Here is a 20226-nt window from a genome sequence, read left to right as displayed (position 1 = left end):
ATGACACTCTGTTAGTTTAACAGAGTGAAATCATTTGTACATATTATTCATCAATGAATACTGATAAAATGAATTGTATTTTATAGACCCGTATTAGAATTTACATGGCTAACTAAACTTCAAGGGCTCAGTAAATTAGACTGTTGTGATGTTGCCAAGTTATGATATAAACTTTTAACCCATTTAACTCGAAAACAAAAAAGACCTATAAGGAATCAAGACAGTATATACATAGCACATTTAGGCCTGCTGCTGTAAAACTAGAGCAACAAAACCAAATAACCAATTTTTTGATGGTCTATGCCACTTTTATCTCAATCATCCAGATATTTAATAAAGGCGTTATCATCCAATATAAACCTTCTGGTTTACAAGCAGTGGTTCCCGCTGTGATTACGTAACAAGACTCATTTCATTCTATTGGCTACGTATTCACGCTTAGGGCGGGGTATACTACAAACAGGAAGTGTCAGCAACAAAGTTATAGTGCAGCCAACTTTTAGGGTAAATAATGTTTAGAACATTAATGAGTCATTTTCGCGATCATTTTGTGTGTTCGGCCAATTATCAATGTGACCAATAGTCAAAACTCTGAGAAAACATTATAGGCCTGGTAATATGAAAATGTAATCACAAACTCGATTAGGGGTTTGGCCTTAAGATCAATGTCCTAGATATACAAATTACACAAATCCTCACAAACAACGCAAAAAGGGCTTAGTGTAGGCACTTGACGCTAACTAAATCATACATTAGGCCTACCCGAATGGCCCATAGGCCATCTTTTAACCGTTCAAAGAATTGCATGTAAACGTAAGGTAAAAGTAAAAAAATAATAATTTTGTGTTCCACAATACAATACAATTGCACAATGTATTAAAAGTGAATCCCATTCCAAACATAAATTATTAGAAGGAATGTAAAAGAAAGTATTTTAGATTAAAAACAGATCTGTTTGAGAATACTTACCAATAGACACTAATCGATAAATTATCATAATCTATTATTAGTTAGTTTATAATTAATGTGGATCTAACGTCTACAGTATTTGAGGTTTTTATTGGCCAATTGTGTGGACATACTTAAGGGGGGAGGTGGTGATGGTGAAAGTGAGCCGATAAGATAACTGGCTTGTTGGCTGTTGCTGTTATGTCCAAAAATGGCCCTTGCATTTGTAAATCCGTGCAAATAACACACAATTTTCCCTTTGCGCTACCAAGACTTCGGTAGCATGATATCTTCAGAAGACAAGTCGCAAGAAAAGAGCCAATATTTGCAAACTACTCCGCATATTATATCAAATTAGTTAACCCCTGATCGAGTCGGTTAACCCACCGTCCGAGATGGGGAAGGAGGCGAATGGTGTTTCACGGAGCCGGTTTGAGGTGAGTTTGATAAAAACAATAACCTGCTTGATATTAGTATTTCTGATGTGTTTGCCGAGGATGTTATTGACGTTAGATATAGGCCCGCTGGATGCCCGCCGCTGTATTTGTTGAAAACTGCGCTTATAGTGGGCTAACTGATGGAGCTTCCGCAGTCAATGTTTGGAATGAGCTAAAAATGCTGTTGTTTTGTTGATGAAATGGCAACATCTAGCATATAGTTCAATTGAAAACACATTTTCTCTCTTTAAGACTGTCACGCCATTCCACCTCTTTATATGACACGTTTTAAAGGTCCTCCAATGTTTTCTTTGTGCAGTCAAAACAAAGACAATGAGGTTAGGGCTAGCACGCCGCTTGTAGATGTTGACATTATGCTGTTGAACATGCAATTCACTGGTTGACTTTCTGAAGAATTTGTAGCTGTTCAATAATCGAATGACTGTCTACTGGATTTGAGGCTAGCGTCTTTAAGAAGTGTGTTTGTGTGTGTGATTATCAGGATGTTGTTGAAGCTATCGATGCGGCCGTGTGGGGGGGCCTTGACTTGTGACTGATATATGGACCCTGATCGGCCACCATAGACAGAATGGGCTATATTCAAATTAATTGTCAATTGACCGAGGGGATATCTATTCGAGACGCATTAACATACGAATTGGAATTGCACGTAGCATACAATATACCGTTGGCTCGACCACATTAGCAGCGAACTTCCACCATTTAATACACATAGGAATGCTAAACAACATAGCATTGGCCTGATACCACCATCATCACCCAGTGTTGTTGTTGTTGTTGTTGTTGTAGTTAATCCCGTGCTAGGGTGGGATTTGTGTGGTTTTATGTATTTTTAACAGTGCAACAGCTGACTACACGGAAGGTTCAGGCCGTAGCCCACCCTCTGGTCTGACTGCTGGGGTAGAAGTGACAGTGCTAAGTCGAGTATGGGGCAATAACAATGGGTTTAACAGTATGAAAAAGTTGAGTTATGTCAAATTATTTGTCTCGGCAAAGCGTGTCGAATAACTCTATTTAAGGGGAGTCGTGTCCGTTATTTGATTTAATATCAAATGCATTCGATTTCAATGACCGTTTCACTATGGCCTTTCTGCGCTTTTTTTTTTTCGTTTTATGTGTTGATTTATTGTCTCCAAAACGTCGTCTGCATTGCGCTCATGTCAGGGATTACAATACCCAGTCTTTACCCGTTGGTGTAAACTCACTGCGTCGTTTTCTTTTCCGGAAATGCCCCTGGATTATTTTACTGTCGGCCAATGCTTTAGTCGAGTTGTCGGAGTAAATTTCCCCTAAATATCCCATTTCTTCTACTATTTCAAAAAGTTACACGTAGCCGCTGCATGGGGTCTCATAGGTTGTGTGTATGGAAAAGAGACAGAGGCATTGACCCGGAGCTCACTGTTTTGTTTTGTTCCAGTCATTTGTTTTAACAGGTACTAAATTCGTTTGTTTGTGTGGACTGAGTGAATTTCTTGGTCAATTATTAAACATTTCCAGATGTAAATGCTATTACATATTTTTTCTTTTATAATTGCTTTTAAGCCTTTGCTTGCAAACCCAGTGTATTTGGTCAAACTATTGTAGTGTTGACCTTTGTGTGTGTATGTCATCTAATCAAAAAAGATTTATTTTGGGGGCAAGTAATATTTGAAATGCGTCCACATCAACATAGATAAGATCAATTTAGACACCATCAAAGTCTTGTTGTGACAAACAGATAATCCCATCAGGACTTTGCCTGGCCCCTCTCTCCCATGTCTGTTTATTATCCTTGACATTGAACCTATGTCAGCTGATACAATTGCAGTTGTTTATGCCTGTATACTGGTACTGCCCCTGGGCTTGGGAATCACAGTGGACATATTCAATCCCATCTGATCGAGGGGGAATGGGGTGTCGTGTGTTGAGACTCATAGAACCCAGCCCACGACTAACAGTGCTCTTCCTGTGCTCTCTCCAGATGTTCTCAAACAGCGACGAAGCGGTCATCAATAAGAAGTTGCCCAAGGAACTGTTGCTACGGTGAACACTCACTCTCACACACTGCCACACAGAGCTATATCTGTAATTAAAAACAGCTGCTTGAAGCTGTAAAACATTCAGATCGATTCAAGTGGAAGAGGCAGGAGTCTCTGACCACACTCAAAATGGAGGCCATAGCTCGAGACTGATCTCCTTGCCAACAGAGTGGTCTTTGCCTTGTCTGCTGACTCTGCAGAATGCTTGGGCCCGGTTTACAACAACCTGTTGAGCAGACCAGCACACAGGACTCGTTCCACCCTTAATTTAGCCTTGAATCTACGCAGAAATGTGTTGTGATTGGTTGGTCTGTTTTATAAACGGATGCGGTACACCTCACCTTAAGATTCACAAAACCGGCTGGCTGAGAAAGGTAAACATTGCACCTCCGCAAATGGGTCAACAACAGCAGTGTTGCTATGTTTGCTCTCACCACGGTGTATGTGTACAGAAGCTGTGTTCAGCACCAATAGTGGAGGTGGTTGAAGGGAGAGCCCTGGTGCAATGTAGGATTTCTGGCAGTGCAGTACAGGATTCTGACCCCCCACCTCTGTCTTCCAGAATCTTCTCCTTTCTCGATGTGGTGACACTCTGTCGCTGTGCCCAGGTCTCAAGGGTGAGTCTGTGTTCATTAGATTTGTATGAAAACTATTAGGGGTGCAACGGATCACAATACTCACGGTTCGGATCGTGTCGCGGTTTTTGAGTCACGGGTCGGATCATTTTCGGATCATCAACAACAATAAAGATAACAAGACAAATGTGACTTTAAATAAAATCTTCAAATGTGTAAAAACAAAATAAAGTGAAAAATTAGGTAATAATCCTGCTTCCTTTAAGCATAGTCAATATTTAAAAAAAAATTCAATCTGAGTCATTAGTCCTTCTTCTTTTTAACATGGATGGTAAATAATCCCTAACCCTGGATTTACAATTCAGGTTGTCTGCATTGCCTGGGGAGAGCTTAGAGTCTACACTCTCCCAAGGCAATGCAGACATCCTCATCTTTTTTTGTGTCATGAAGTATGGTATAGCGAAATACAGTTTCTGTTGTGTTTTATTTGGCATTTTGTAAATCCATTGATTTCGGTTGGAAGACTCATTGCTCATTGCAAGGGGGGTTGGTTGTAGTCTTTTTGCTCGGTTCTAGCCCTACTGTTGATACTGAGAATCGAGCGAAAAGACTACAACCAAACATAAACATGGCCGGTTCCGGTTTCCGTTACAATGGGATTTACAGAACGCCAAATAAAACACAACAGAAACTGTATTTACTACTTGATGATGTTGTTAATACCGGATTTGTCCTCTAAACATGCGCTGATCATGTGAACGCAGAACTTTTTTTTATCAGCCGATCCGCGGATCACTTGCGTCCCGAACCGTGAGGGTTGATCCGTACGGATCATGGGTAACCCGTGAACTGTTGCACCACTAAAAACTATGATAAATTATTAACCCCGATACCCTGCCATCACCCCCTCAATTTCTCCCTTCCCTCAGTCCTGGAACGTTCTTGCCTTGGATGGCAGCAATTGGCAAAGGATTGACCTCTTTGACTTCCAGAGGGACATTGAGGTGAGTACCTAAACCGTGATCACATTTGAATCTTAACCTGGTGAATTTCTTCTGGCTCGTGTACCACTCCTCTTGTCAACATATTTTACATTAATACTTTACATTCAATCATTCGCTAGTGTTCACTGGGTGACCTCAGTAGAAGTGCAGCACTAGAATTGCAGAGTTTGGTGTTTTTTTAACACAGGGCCGGGTGGTGGAGAACATCTCGAAGCGATGTGGAGGTTTCCTGCGGAAGCTGAGCCTGCGAGGGTGCCTGGGTGTGGGAGACAGCGCTTTAAGGTGAGCTGTAGGTGGCACCGGGAAGTAATCCTTGAGGCAACTAGCTCCACCGGGACCTGTCAAAATAAATGATGCATACAATGGAGATTAACTAACCATGCAGATCCTAACGGAAAAAAGAAAACAGGTATTTTCTTTGGATTAAGAGAAGGATATCAAAATGTTTCGCGTTGACATAGAATGCTGGTGGATCTTTTTGGATCCAACCACCGCGAACCACTTATAGGCCATTAGGGGATTCCTGGCTGACACTTTGGTATCACAAACCAATAAGAGTCCTAAGGCCTAAAGTGGAGTGGAGGTAACGTTAACTGGTTGCAAAATCAGAGCAGCAGCCTGCATTTAAATCTGTAGCTGTAGAGGTTTTGAATTCTGGATGTTTTGTAATAGTTGTCACTTTAAGCTAACGGTTTATTGAGGCGCTACGCCAGGGGGAGGGGCTTGGGTTTCTGACTCAAATGGCATCGTCACTGAACTAGGAAGAGTAGCAGAGCTTTTTGTGGAAATATGAAAAATATGTTGCCCTTTTTGTTGCATCGATTTGGCATTGGCAGGGACCTCAGGTGGGCAAAGTTCCCACTTTGTTGCAACACAGTTGATATGTGTACGAGGTCTGATTTGTAAAATTGCGGCATTAAAAAAATAAAGAGCTGTGTTTGTTTGCATGAATGTTTTATCTTGGTTTATAGGACTTTCTCCCAGAACTGCAGAAACATTGAGCTCCTGAGTCTGAATGGATGCACTAAGATCACAGACAGGTATGTTCCTCCATGGGTTGATATGACAGAAGCATTCTTTCAAAGGTGTGTGTGTGTGTGTGTGTGTGTGTGTGTGTGTGTGTGTGTGTGTGTGTGTGTGTGTGTGTGTGTGTGTGTGTGTGTGTGTGTGTGTGTGTGTGTGTGTGTGTGTGTGTGTGTGTTGTGGAGCGCACGCACGCCGTTCTGACCACCCAACGCCAAACTAAACCAAACGGCACTCGTCGTAACTTTGTCGCACTACTTGTTATGTGTTTGATAACATCCATCAAAGTTGCCTTTAAGCAGGCAATTCAAAGCAGTAACATTTACAAACACCACACGCAAATCCTGAAATCCTAAACTGCTGGCAGAAAATTAATGGACAAACTTCCAGGATCACAAAATACAATTTAGGAAAGGCCTGATTAATGAATGATTACAAGAAAGACAGAAGTTTTTTCTCACCGAAGATTTCAGGAAGTGGTCAAAGTTGTTTATAGCTCTCAACTGAGCTTTCTTCAAAAACCGAATATTCTCGACAAAACGTGCCGATGGAAGACCATTTGGACTACCGTTACTCAAGTATGCAGTTCTATCATCCAGTTACTCACTAGATGAAGATGTGCAATCTAAATCAAACCCTATTGTGAATCCGGATGAATGGATCGAAAAACAAATGCGGCACCTGCGGGACGTCATCCAGCAAGTGAGTGCTGCGGCAACGAGAGAACATCACAGCCGACCCCAAAGGGTAGGCCAAAACAAACTAACCTACCTATGGCAGCACCGCAGAGCAAAGGCGATTGACTTTATCCCAAATGACTGCATGTTTCCCACGCCACTGCTGCTGCTAAGCTATACCAAAAGCTGTCCAGCCCCCCTCTTTTCACGTCTTAGACCAGCCGGTCGGAGTGTGCACCCGACATGACACCTATAACTACCTGGGCCACAAATTTAACATCGCTGGAGTATGGAATCGGCAAGTAAATGTCATGGCACATCAGTTTATCGACAGACTCGACCTCATCGACGAAGCACCTCTTCCTGTAACTTTGAAACTGCAAGCAATACGAGACATGGCTTTTTTGAAAATTCAACATATTTTTGCAAATGTCCATATTCCACAAAAAGTATTGCGTGAATTGGACAACAAAACAGATAACATGGTTAGAAAATGGTTATGTCCTAATACACATTACACAAAATGCTATATTTTCCAGAACAGACAGGATGGGGGGCTTGGAATTCCAAAATGCATGTGGGAGTACACCGCCACAAGACAGTCTCACCTCACCAACATGCTGAATTGTGGTGACCCCAGCGTGAGGCAAATGGCCAGAGCATCCTTAATGCTGGATTTTAAGAAAAGGAAAGTGCTATGTGACGGCAGTGGGGAAGACGACTTCCTGGGTATTAAAAGAAAGCCCAATGGATATCTGGATGGATGAGCACAGGGGTTTTGGTGCGTTATCAGACTAGCCAGATTTAAACAATCTATGCCAGAGGACAGGCACTGCACTGAGGTGGACTTCCCATCTCCAACCTTTAGAGGTCTCTGATACAGTCGTAGAGGATCCATCCGTCGTTGTGGAGACCAGGCTGCATCATAACAGCATTGTTCACCGGGTCCAGCCTAGAACATCAAGGCGGACTCTTCTGTCTATTCAGGGAGCCCAAAATATGGAGTATTGGTCCAGTCTAAAACTCCAGGGAAAGTTGGGAAACTGCCCTCCACGGACCACTCTGGGTCACACACAATCTATAGCAATGCCACCATCAGTTAGGAGATCCTTTTCTTTTAGTGTATAAAAGCATGTCTGCAGATTCTTCCTACAAAATACAACCTTTCACTATGGTTTCCCTCCATCCTTTCACACTTCTGTATGCTGTATGACCCCCCTCAACATCTGGAGTCAGTAGCCCACATCATGAACCGTTGCCACTAACCCATCACTTAAAGGACTCTATATTGCCAGACACGACAAACTTGTGGACCTAATTTCTGCTCAGATTCCCTGTCTGGCAGACAAAGATCTTCAAACACACTACTGCACAGTACAAATGGTTCATTTCAAACACACCAGATGTTGTCATCATATATCAGAATTCCAAAAGAGTTAGGCTTTTGAGGTGTCATGCCCATTTGACCTGTTTATGGAGGAATTTTACAGCTCTAAAATATCAAACATTAATATCAACCATTGAAAATCTTGGTTAAAAATGCCAAATTATTGTGCTGGTGTTAGGTGGTCTAGGGGCATGTACATAGGCTGGTGACCCGTGGACTTTGCATTGGGGGGCTTTGAAGAACAAGAGCCAAACAGCTTGTAAAGTATTCCTCAATTTCTGCAGTTATAGGAAGCATGTTTACCTGGAAAAGGAGACGTTTCTTGCATCCCTGAAATTGCCAATTACATAACAATGTGCTGACCTGTATTAATGTGTTGGATCTCTCAAAAAATGTGATTCCTAATGAATATTTTACTTGTAATGTGGAATAAAATTGTGTGTGTGTGTGTGTGTTCCTTCTCGTGCAGCACGTGTAACAGCCTCAGTAAGTTCTGCCCAAAGCTGAAGCACCTGGACCTCGCTTCCTGCACCTCGATCACCAACCTGTCCCTCAAGGCCCTCAGGTGGGCCTGATTGACTCACAATTGTGCATTCAGTTTCCCCCCCCCCAAGGTCTCTAGCATTTAAAACCAAGATGGAAATGTATGCCCTTCCATTCTTCTTCTACCTGTAGGCATAAAAAGCGTTACCTTAAGTCGCATTGGTAAGATTGATTTATTCAATCTTACAGTGTCTAACTGTACTACGCAAATTTGCGTAGCACGTCTGGCTTAATGGCACGAGTGGGAGAGGTTTTAATGTCCTTCCTAAGATTCTGATAAACCAATAGGTAGTACAGCACGGCCAGAATTTGTTATTTGTAGAGCATAAGTTATAGGTTTAGATAATAATTGTTATCTATTCTTAAAAGTGGGTGCTACACACTGGTGAGTGAGGTCCCCACCTTCACTGTAAAGCGTCTTTGAGTGTCTAGAAAAGAGCTATATAAATTCAATCCATTATTATTATAAAAAACGTGATAAATCAGCACGGACTACATATACTGTATGTTCAGGTTATGTTAAGCTACCGGCTAGTAACACATTGCGTCTTCAGACTTGATTTCTAAAACGACTCTCAGCAATTCCTCGTTGATAAAAGTGTCTGCTCGTGACCGGTGGAATGAGTATGTCGTCAAGTAAAGTGTAAACAGATGGATCACCTAGGGGTTAAGATGAGTGGTGAGAAGAACTCTGCGTCTCTCTGTACTGACCGTCTGGACGTGGTGTCTTTCCCCCTAGTGAGGGATGTCCTCTGCTGGAGCAGCTCAACATCTCCTGGTGTGACCAGGTGACCAAGGATGGTGTCCAGGCCCTGGTTCGATGCTGCCCAGGGCTCAAAGGACTTTTCCTTAAAGGATGTATACAGGTACACACACGTGCATGTACGCGCACGCACAAACAGGTGGGAAATGTTTAGAGTGGACATTTATATAGTGTCTTGTTTGGCCCATCCAAAGAGACGTTGCACATGACGGTTGGCACCATCCATTGTGTAACCAGATATATTGTGGGCATACTGCATACACACACACTGAATGGTTGTGTTTAATGAAAATGTGTTGCAAATAGTCAATGTGCCAGATCGTTTCTTTGAATGATGACTACATTGTGTGAGTCCATGAATGACTAACTGTGCTTCAATCATGAAATTCCACCATCTCCCTTGGATCCTAATTTCTCACACAGGTGGTGTTATAAATAAATAGACCAGCGAGTGTCTTCTGGCTCCTCATAACAACATGTGCCTACAGGAGTATCTCAGGGACTACGGGTTGGGCAGCAAATATCTGGTTTATTTCGACTGTGGATCGACTGTGGATCTATTCATTTCTTCCATCCTTACTTTCTCTGCCGATCAGGGCAAGCTATTTTCACCCATCAATCAGGGAAGAGATGCCCTGATTGGTTAGATATGAGCAAGGTGTAAATCTAAATTGTCTTATACAGAGGCAGGCTAGTCAACTATGGCTCTTAAATCTCTTAAATCCCCCCCCCCCCCCCCCCCCCCCGCAGTTAGAAGATGAGGCTCTGAAGCACATTGGGGGCCACTGTCCAGAACTGGTCACTCTCAACCTACAGACCTGCTCGGTGAGTAGTACCTCCAACAACCTCTGGGAGACCCATTTTTATCTGCTATTTTGTAGGACTTTGAAGAGGATGAATCTTCAAGCGGTGTTGTTTATTTGAACTGACTGCTAGTGGGGGTCGGGTGAGGAGGACGGGGGTGGTACATTGGTAAGTGTTGCATTGGGATTGTGTAGATTGGTAGCCCACATACTGTGTGCCACCTTGCTCGTCAACACCTTTAATTGTGGTGGAGGATGTAGCAGTTGTAACTTCATTGTGTGAAATCCAATAAACACGTTTCTTTTCTTTGTTTTCCTGAAATTGTCACTGGCTGTGTATCTTCACTCTTTGAGCCCCATATATCGATAGATGAACATTGTTTTGTTTACATATAAATGGATTTATTATTATTTTTGGATGGTGTGCTATAGCCGCAATATCTGTCATATAAAGTGACATTAAAGGAGCCCTCTACAGATTAAACCCATTGACGCACCCGTTTTGGTGGTGGAACAGAGATCCGTTTAGCTCATCCATTCAGGTCACCTCAACGGACCACGCCGTATTCGTATCCGTTTTGTTTTCATCGTTTTCACCAGCGTCTGACAATAAATTGTTTGGTCCATTCGTTCCTCTAAAGAAACAAAATGTATGAAGATTTGCCATACAAGCTGTGATTCGCTTAAGTCAAGTTAGAAGGCGGGATGTTACGGTTCTCATATCCACTGCGGTAACGTGACTGATCTCTGGAACACACCGCCGCCCCCTCCGCCGAGCAGCAGATCACAGACGAGGGCCTCATCACAATCTGCCGTGGCTGCCACCGCCTCCAGTCCCTGTGCGTGTCCGGCTGCGCCAACATCACCGACGCCATCCTCCATGCGCTGGGTCAGAACTGCCCGCGGCTCAGGTGAGCCCACTCTCCGCTCCCCGCTCTGGTTCCCACGCTCCTGCTGCTCAGGGAGCCTCTCAGGGTTACGCTGAGAGGATAGACGGACAATTTGCCAAGTCTTCCCACTTTTCAAATGGGAAGACTTGGCTAAAACATCTAAGAACGTCGGACGCTAGGAAGTTCTGCGACAGCATAGTAGGACCACATGAGCTCAGACTAAATGGAATGGAAACCTTTAACTCTTTTCCTTTGTCCTGATAGAATATTGGAGGTGGCCCGCTGCTCTCAGCTCACTGATGTGGGCTTCACTACTTTAGCAAGGGTGAGTATGGAGCCTGATGATCTCCTTAGTACAGCCCATGATCCCTTTGTGCACAAACAAAAAAGTTTGGAATAATAATATTCTGAATGTAGGGTTCCATTTTTGTACATGTTGTCAAATGTTTCTGCCTTTGGGCGACAGGTGTGTTTCAGCCTGGTTTCGATGTTCAACAAATGAAGAACGTTTTGATAATGGATAACTCAAACTGTCTTCCCTTCCCTTTCAGAATTGTCATGAACTTGAAAAGATGGATTTGGAAGAATGCGTACAGGTTTGTTAAGCATAATAATTATGCACCGCAGTCAGTTGTTCTATTGCCTGCGTTGAAGAGGAAGTGTATTTGTTGACATTGTCTCTCACCTCCATCAGATTACAGATGGAACGCTGATCCAGTTATCCATCCACTGCCCTCGTTTGCAAGTCCTGGTGAGTGACAAGTTCATATGTTTCTTTGGTGTTGGCTATTTCTACCACAGTATCCCCTCCATGCTATTTATTTCATGGTGTACCCCTTTCATCAGCGCGGTCCAGGCTGAAAAAGATGCATCTGATTTTAGAAAATCAGAAAAAAAAATTGGGTCCAGGTCCATCTTGTCAGGAGAAATAATAAGGCTAGTTCCTAATCTTTTTTAAATAGAGCCACCTTTGGGTGCAGTACCGTAATTTGGGTTTATGGGTAGTGAGGGGTATTGTTATCCACCTAATGATAGTCGTGTGAGGACAATGGGCTGACTGCTCCAACTTTATTGGCCAATGTTTGTCAAATGGAACTAAATAAAACACATTCTGTTTGATAACTTTTGTGAGGCTTGGTCTAAAGATTTTATGTGGCGATTTTGGTGAAGTTTTGATTATTTTTGTAGCCTATGAATCTCTTGATCATGTTTGGCTTTTCAATAAGATTCTGGGAAAAGTAAACATTTTAGGGCATAATAAGACCGCTGCATTTAATGATGAATCTGATTCTAGAGATTAATATGATGAAAGAATTTTGAGACCAGGTCAATCTGGTGAGGAGAAATAAGCCTAATGATGATTTTTTACAATGGCGCTTTGGGTGCAGTATCACAAATTTGGTTTTATAGTAGTGGAGGTTATTTGCAACCATACCTGAACATTTCAAGAGTTTTCGACTTAACGGTATAGGCTGCAGTGTGTCTTTTACAGAATTTGGGGGGGGAAATGAACGGTACAGAAACAATGGGGGACCAAGCAGCTTCGCTGCTCGGACCCCTAATGAATGTATGTGCATGTTATTTGGAGTGCACATTAAATTTGGGGTTGCAAATCCTTGTTTAATGGGGAACATAGTCTTGGGCTTCACTTATTATGTTTTTGTCAATCATTGGAAAATGTTGTAGAACTTGTGTGTTACCAGACTAAACCTACCTCAGCCTACCCCCTAAGGTAGCCTTAGTGTTACGCTTTTCATATTTGAGGAACACTGAAAGGACTGAATAGTGATGATCTCACCCCATATCAGCCTCGGACACTAACCCTCACCTGACCCTTCCAGAGTCTTTCTCACTGTGAGCTGATCACTGACGACGGCATCAGACACCTGGGTAGCGGCCCCTGTGCCCACGACCGGCTGGAGGTGATCGAGTTGGACAACTGCCCCCTGATCACGGACGCCTCACTGGAGCACCTGAAGAGCTGCCACAGCCTGGACCGCATCGAGCTCTACGACTGCCAGCAGATCACCAGGGCCGGCATCAAGAGGCTGCGGGTGAGTTGTGGGGGGAGGTGGGGGGGGTTTGAGGGAGAGAGACTGCGGCGAAGGGGGAAGGTGTTTTTATCTGTCTATCACGTGGTCCATTCTTTACATTGAAATTATTAACAGAAGGAAAAGCTAATCTACGTACAGTACTACACAAATATGCAGCTGTATAATATAATGGATATGAAAATGGCTAGAATAGAAAAGATAAGTCTAGGTATAAAATATGAGGTATAGCATCTTAATCTTCGGTTGCCAGCCACATTCATACATTGGTATGCATTTCTGAGGAAATCTTTTGTATTCTTGGCCCACAGCATTCCACAATCATTTAAGCCTTGTTTTGCTACTCTAGCCAGACAGACCTGGAATAATCAGGACTAGTATACTATACTGGCACGAGCTGACAAGCTTTTGCTAACATGAAGGATCACCGCTTGCATGCACAACGACAAATGATGTTGTGACTTGCACAAGGAATTATTCTGATAAATGTATCTTTTGATCTATTAACTTGTGAACTTTTTATCTCTCTTCTGAAAGACCCATTTGCCTAACATCAAAGTGCACGCATATTTCGCCCCCGTGACTCCGCCCCCTTCCGTCGGAGGCAGTCGCCAGAGGTTCTGCCGCTGCTGCATTCTCCTATGATTTTCAAAGATGGCGTCTCCCGCACCGCAGTCATCGTAGGATCTGACGACATGCTGAGGCCCGAACAGTTCAACGTCCCTTCATAATAGTGCAAGCTGGTTTCTCCCACCAAACCACCCCCCAAATCAACCCTGCATTAGAGCAAGAGCGGAAGAACCCCAAAACACAAAGCACCCGAAAGGTCTGAGATCGTCTTCCCGACAACATTCCTTTATTACCTTCTTTCTTTCCCTTCCACCATCGCTTCCTTTACAATTTGACACGCCGACACAATTCATGTACCAGTGACAAACACAGGCTAGCACCAAAACACACACACACTTGACTTGAGAGGGCTGTCCTGGTTAATTTCCTTTCTTTCTTGAGCACTTTGGTCAACATATACATGCAGACTAGTATTTATCTGAGAGTTGTTTTGCACCCGATTTGAGATCATTATCGTCGGGCATTAGAAGCTCTGATCCGTGATTGGCTCATGCGAAGCTCTGAAAGCCATTTCATTAGCACATTATAGAATGTGGGGGGGAACGACTGTTACAGCAGTGGCCACAGGGGTGCAAAGAAAATTGACTTAATATTACGGGGAAAATGAGTGGCAGGCGTTAATATAAAGTCACCATATACATTAAAACCCCCTAGTCCTCCAGAAAAAACAACCTACTCCCCATTTCTAGTTGCCCATAGTTGCCTTTGTTTATCCAGACTGTGTACAATTAGCTGTCAGCACTTGTAGTACAAGTACTGACAGCTAGTACAAGTACAAGTACTGACAGACTCTAGTACAAGTACTAGAGTCTTGGTTGTTCAGAATGGTCCTGCTGTTGTCCCTGCCAGGTCCCACTTAAACGCACACTCGCATGCACACACTATACACCCCTTTTGTTATGTTTCATCCCGTTATAATTTTAAAGATTGTTTTAGCATTTAAGTTATTTTGTAAGCATATACATCATCCATGAAAACACCCACCTACTACTTTACTTTCAGTCCTCTCCGTCTCCTGCTCTTTACATGTTACAATCAAAAGCCTAAAAACTGTATTTTCATAAAATGTGACACCATTGAAGACTAAATGTGGGGACTCAAGAAGATGGCAGATGTTGCATGTAGTGAATCAAGTAAAAAAAATCATAACAAATCTCTGTACATATAAGGACCGTGACTTCCGAGAGCGAGAGACAGGTAACCCACACCAAGAATAACATGAAGAAAACAACATACTAACAAAGGCTAATTCTGGTGCATCTCTGACAGAAGTTCTTCTGGAGGTTCATTTTTAAACATTGAACCGAGTACCGCAACTGGAGCTGAAAGTCTTGCAGCGAAACCTGTGCATCACAAACAATGGCCGCAACGTAAAAAAAACATGGACGTATTATGATGCAAATACATCAAGAAAATGTAATGGACCGGTCTTTCAGTCAGGAAAAATGTAAAGAAAAATCTAAAAGTATTTATATTTTCAGTTAGTTTTTATTCCGTTTTCATTTAGTTGCATCTGTTTAAAAAAAAAATAAACGACTGATTACGAAGACACACACACACACGCACGTACGCACACACACACACACACACACACACACACACACACACACACACACACACACACACACACACACACACACACACACACACACACACACACACACACACAGTGTCTGCCCCTGACAAGGACTCCAGTTGAACTTGACAAACCCTAGGTCAGCTCCCATGAGGCCTTGCAGCATACTGAGTGGTCTGGCGGTCTGTGTCCCCATCTCCCCCCACTGCCAACTCTCGGTCTGGCTGTCTGAGACCAGAGACATGGGGGGGAGGCTGACTGGGGAGGGGTGGTCAGCTGGATCAGACAGGAGGAGGAAGAACATACCTCTGGCCTAAAGCTAGTGCACAATTCTGGTCGGGTGAAGGTGGAGGATAATGAACTTAATGCGGCATTTGCTTTTTTCTGTTATGAAGTATTAAACCCACCCCCCCCCCACCCCCCCCATGGACAGCATTGACGCACTTGCACATGCTTCACTCTGTGATGCTCTATCTCTTTCGTACGATTCGCCTACGTTGTCTTTATGACTTATTTTAAAGTTTTCAAAATGTGTGTGTGTGTGTGTGTGTGTGTGTGTGTGTGTGTGTGTGTGTGTGTGTGTGTGTGTGTGTGTGTGTGTGTGTGTGTGTGTGTGTGTGTGTGTGTGTGTGTGTGTGTGTGTGTGTGTGTGTGTGTGTGCCCAGTTTTGTATTTGAAGTCATGAATATATTGTCTCCCACCCACCCCCCTGTTGAGTTTTTCCGCCCTTGTGTTCCATGATTTTTTGTCTCACACGTGTTAATGTTTGTGTGTACAGAGCGTGTCCAGAGTTTGTTTTATATTATGCCCATATAGCAGCCTTTGAGCCTGTGCATAATGGTGAATGGGAACTCCAGGATTTGAGGTTGTGGTTTTGGAGGAGGGTTTGTTTGTATAATGTCCGCTGTACCCCTTTTTGTCTCCCCCTCTTCTACTTCCCTATTGTGTGCGTTTCGATCGACCCTTTTATTTTAAATTTCTTCCCGATGTATTTCATTTATGAATATTTCTTAAAAGATAAGTGTGACCTCACCGTATGGAATGTCGATTACCCCACTAGCATCCTTATTACTCTCCCTCCCTCTTCCCAACACCCTTCACTTGGATGCAAGTCACTAGCCAGCAAGCAAAAAACATTTGAAATATTATTCAATCATGTTTTGTGATTTGACCTTTCTGGGCATGGTGGATAAAGCCGTACAGGGATATGAATTGGGTGTATTCTAACCAGCTGTGTTTTGTTTTAGGAAGAATTCATGCAGGGGTTAGAGGCGGCCACTCAAAGCCCATACAGCATGTAAGATGTGTAAACATACTCAACCTTGGGTTAAAGGACTTTGAGCCTTGATGTAATCACCTGCTGCCCCTCTACAAGAACTAATGTGGCACACTCCAAGCCTACAGTCAGAATATACAAACAAGTAATTATTATCAAACCTAACCCACTCAAACACTGGCTGAGTCGAGGTCAAGTCAAACTAAAGAAGAGGGGTGAGGAGGAGATGCCCAACAGCGGAGTCAAACGAGACACTAAAGATACTTTATTCTAAAAGAATGTATATGGTTCGCAAAAAGTGAGAATAATAATCATTATTATTCCATGGCATTAAATGCACTAATGAGCAGGACTACAGCACTTTGTGTCTGTGAAGGCATATCATCTAAAATAAACGCTTTGGCCTGGCTCCCTTTTCAGTTGATTTATCAGCTAGACTATAACATGCTATTTGCTCTGGGTTAGCTTCTTTTTTAATGCACATCTTCCCAGCACTGGGGTGGAGCTAAAGAATAGGCAATATAGAAGGGCAAGAGGTGGCTCCACAGCGTGTTCTTGGTAGATGGGACACTTGAGCAATTACAAATTCGATTTTGACAATGACTGTAGTTCAATATGATTACTGTAAATTATCTTTTTTTTTCTTTTATCTTTTTTTTTTATAATTAACTGTTATAAATGAATATGTATGTATGAATAAATATATGCCTATATTATTATCACGAGTTTGGGTTTTGGTCTGGATGGGATTCATCCTTCAATTTATTGAAATGTTTTACCGCATGAAGGCACTAGCGGGCAGCAACAGGCCATTTTAATCGCTCTCTCTGGTCAAACGCTTCTTTTGAGACGATTAGGTAGCTATCTATTTGGCCCCAATTCACATTTTGAGGTGTACAATTATAACTTAACAAAGAAGAATTAAATATTATTTTAAAATCTAATCGGCTATGTAGAACTACTAGCCCGCTTGTCCTATAAACCACCTTAATTTCAAATGTGCGATTTATAATGGAAGTGCACACACAGATGAGGCCATGGTATCTTTTTTTTATCGGGATGGAAAGAACAACACAGCTTGCTGTCCTCTGACTGTCGGCAGGCACCATGACGACAAGCGCTTCTCGGTGATCTGATCAGCCTGTCTGCTGATCAGCCTGTCTGACCACTATGGGATTCATCGTCTCGTCATCCCCTGCTGCTCAAAGGATTGTTTTGCCCATGCAGTTGTTGTTGAACTCCCCTCAGGTCACCCGTGGAGGTATCGTCTGATTCTGGAGAGTATTGTGAATAGGACATCAAGTTGGTTCTGTTCAGCATAGGCTTATAGGCGGGGTTTAAGCCGTATGGCGACAGCCGCGAATACATCGTGACCTCATAAGCAGCCCCACACTGTGCAGCCTGCTAATAATCCAAGGAAAAAGAACGCGCACAATGAACAAAGAACAACAATGTAGGACTTCCAAGAAGGACGGCAAACTTTTGCGCGACATTTTCTTCAATAAAGGAAGCTTTCGCCCTTGTCCAGAAATACCTCGCGGGGAATGTGTTTGTTTGTTAATATCCCCCTACCGCACGGAAGGGCGAATATGTCGACCAATCAATGGAAACGCGACCCGTGCCGCACCTTTGCAGACTGAACCGACCCGCACCCTCCGGTGGAAATGCGCCATAATGGTGCATTTCCACCGGAGGGCACGGGTGGAGCTTCCACCGCCAAAAGTGGGCGTGATCCGGACTGAGCCGTTTTCAGCCGTCCTCGTCTCGCAGAACTCCTCACTACCTCAGTTGTGGTAGGCTACTACTCATGGCGCATTTCAACCGGAGGGTGCGGGTCGGTTCGGTGGGACTTGGTGCAGTATCGAAGCTCAGTTCACCCTTTCAGGCGTCTCAGTAGTACCCCAACGAGGAGTAGGCCTATGGAGACGAGTGCGAAACGAGTACGGCTTAGTCCGGGTCACGCCCACTTTTGGCGGTGGAAACGTGAACCGTGCCGCACCTTTGCGAACCAAACCGCACCCTCCGGTGGAATGCGCCATAAGGGTTACATTCGGCGTTGGAAACGCGAGCCGTAACTGAGCGGGGCTATACCGCACCCTCACTAATGGCGCATTTCCACCGGAGGTTTCGGTTCGCAAAGGTGCGGCACGGTTCGTGTTTCCACCGCCAAAATTGGGCGTGAGCCGTAGGCCTACTCGTTTCGCACTCGTATCCAGACGGCCTATACTCTTCCGTTGGGGTACGAGACGCCTGAAAGGGTGCCGGCAAGTTCGAGCTACACGCACCCTCCGTTGATTGGTCGATAGAATCGTCACTTCCGGGCGACATGGGGATAAAAAAAAATTGTATTTAATTTTTTTACTTTATTTTTTATTATTGTGTCATGCATTAACCGAAAATCAGACAGAGTGTCGTCCGGTTCGGAAATCAGACAGAGTGTCAGTCGACACTCTGTCTGATTTTCAGTCGGCTCGACACACTGTTTTTTTTTTATTTGTTTTTTAGCATGCCCAGCCAACAAGGGCTTACAAGGCACCAATATGAAACAAAATACACAGACCAAAAACCAAAAGTAGATGCTAAACAATACTAACATTAACGATATAAACCATCCTGACGTTTCATTCAGGCTTTAGTAACAAAAGAGGCTAACTTATAAACATTAAAGGTAAACAAACATTCCATCCTGACATCATCATTGCTCCAAAATATTTCAGGGTTTTGAGCAAATAGTTCATTTGCAAACAAACAGTACCCGCGAGGAGGTGGAGGCGTTCCTCTGCATTCTTGGGTAGGAAAACGTGCAGAGGGAGCTTGATATGGCAGTTTTTATTGTTTTTTTTTATTTAGGCCTTTTGTTTTTATTGAGCAGGCTACACTGTGTCGTGCTGCTATGATGTCACGATGTTTACGTAGCTGCCGCGGCGAACGACATCCGGCCTACCATAAGGGTACTGTCGGCGATGGAAACGTGACCTCGGAACTGAGCTGGGCTACACCGCCCCCTCCCTAACAGACTGTGGTGAACCGAACCGAACCGCACCCTCCGGTGGAACTGCGCCATTATGGGCTGAAGCGTGCTGGGTCCGAAGAGTACCCGCCAGTGGAAAAACGCCATACCGGACCTAATCGTACCGGACCTAATCGTACCGGACCTAACCGCCCCGCCCGTTGGAAACGCGCCCCCCATAAGAGTCATTCCAAAGTAAATTCTTTCCATTGAGTAACTTATGTGGCCTACGCATAATCAAAATCTGATTACGTTAAGATCCCAGGCAGAAAATGGCTAATAATAAATGTGTAGCCTAATAAACTTATTTTTATTTTTTTAGCCCAGCCTACATTTGCCATTACAAACAGGTGGTTATTTTCGGCTGACCTGATTTAAGGTGATTGAAAATAGCAGCCGTTCAAAAAACGAATAGGCCTATATCGTTTTATTTATACACCATGTTGAATGCGCTCAACACTCTTTGTCCTTTACGCATCTTCGGCCCTGGTTTACTATCACATCAAATTGGTACGGTCCTCATCATCACAAACCACACCTACGTGGACCGACTGGGTGTACTGACTCGGTTGTAAAACTGCTCCAATCACGTCC

At 43.5% G+C, this 20226-nt stretch overlaps 1 protein-coding gene across 2 annotated transcripts; it reads left to right on the top strand.

Annotated features, from left to right (window-relative positions):
- Nucleotides 1–1060: 1060 nt before the first annotated feature.
- On the top strand, nucleotides 1061–17341 carry fbxl20 (F-box and leucine-rich repeat protein 20). 2 transcript variants are annotated; one of them, XM_030350219.1, is made up of 15 exons: nucleotides 1061–1385; nucleotides 3367–3428; nucleotides 3987–4041; nucleotides 4929–5003; nucleotides 5191–5285; nucleotides 5975–6043; nucleotides 8560–8655; nucleotides 9373–9499; nucleotides 10147–10221; nucleotides 10980–11110; nucleotides 11354–11414; nucleotides 11641–11685; nucleotides 11784–11840; nucleotides 12931–13143; nucleotides 13678–17341. In XM_030350219.1, exons 1-15 carry the CDS (start codon nucleotides 1344–1346, stop codon nucleotides 13783–13785), a joined length of 1311 nt encoding a protein of 436 aa, XP_030206079.1. In that variant the 5' UTR covers nucleotides 1061–1343; the 3' UTR covers nucleotides 13786–17341. The 2 variants fall into 2 exon arrangements, with proteins under 2 accessions (XP_030206079.1, XP_030206085.1); XM_030350225.1 differs by lacking the exon at nucleotides 1061–1385 and adding an exon at nucleotides 2173–2839.
- Nucleotides 17342–20226: the final 2885 nt, after the last annotated feature.

The sequence above is a fragment of the Gadus morhua genome, chromosome 2 (genome assembly GCF_902167405.1).
Source record: "Gadus morhua chromosome 2, gadMor3.0, whole genome shotgun sequence".
NCBI lineage: Eukaryota > Metazoa > Chordata > Actinopteri > Gadiformes > Gadidae > Gadus > Gadus morhua.
Note: the sequence above shows the minus strand (reverse complement) of the source record. Positions and strands in the feature narration are given on the sequence as shown.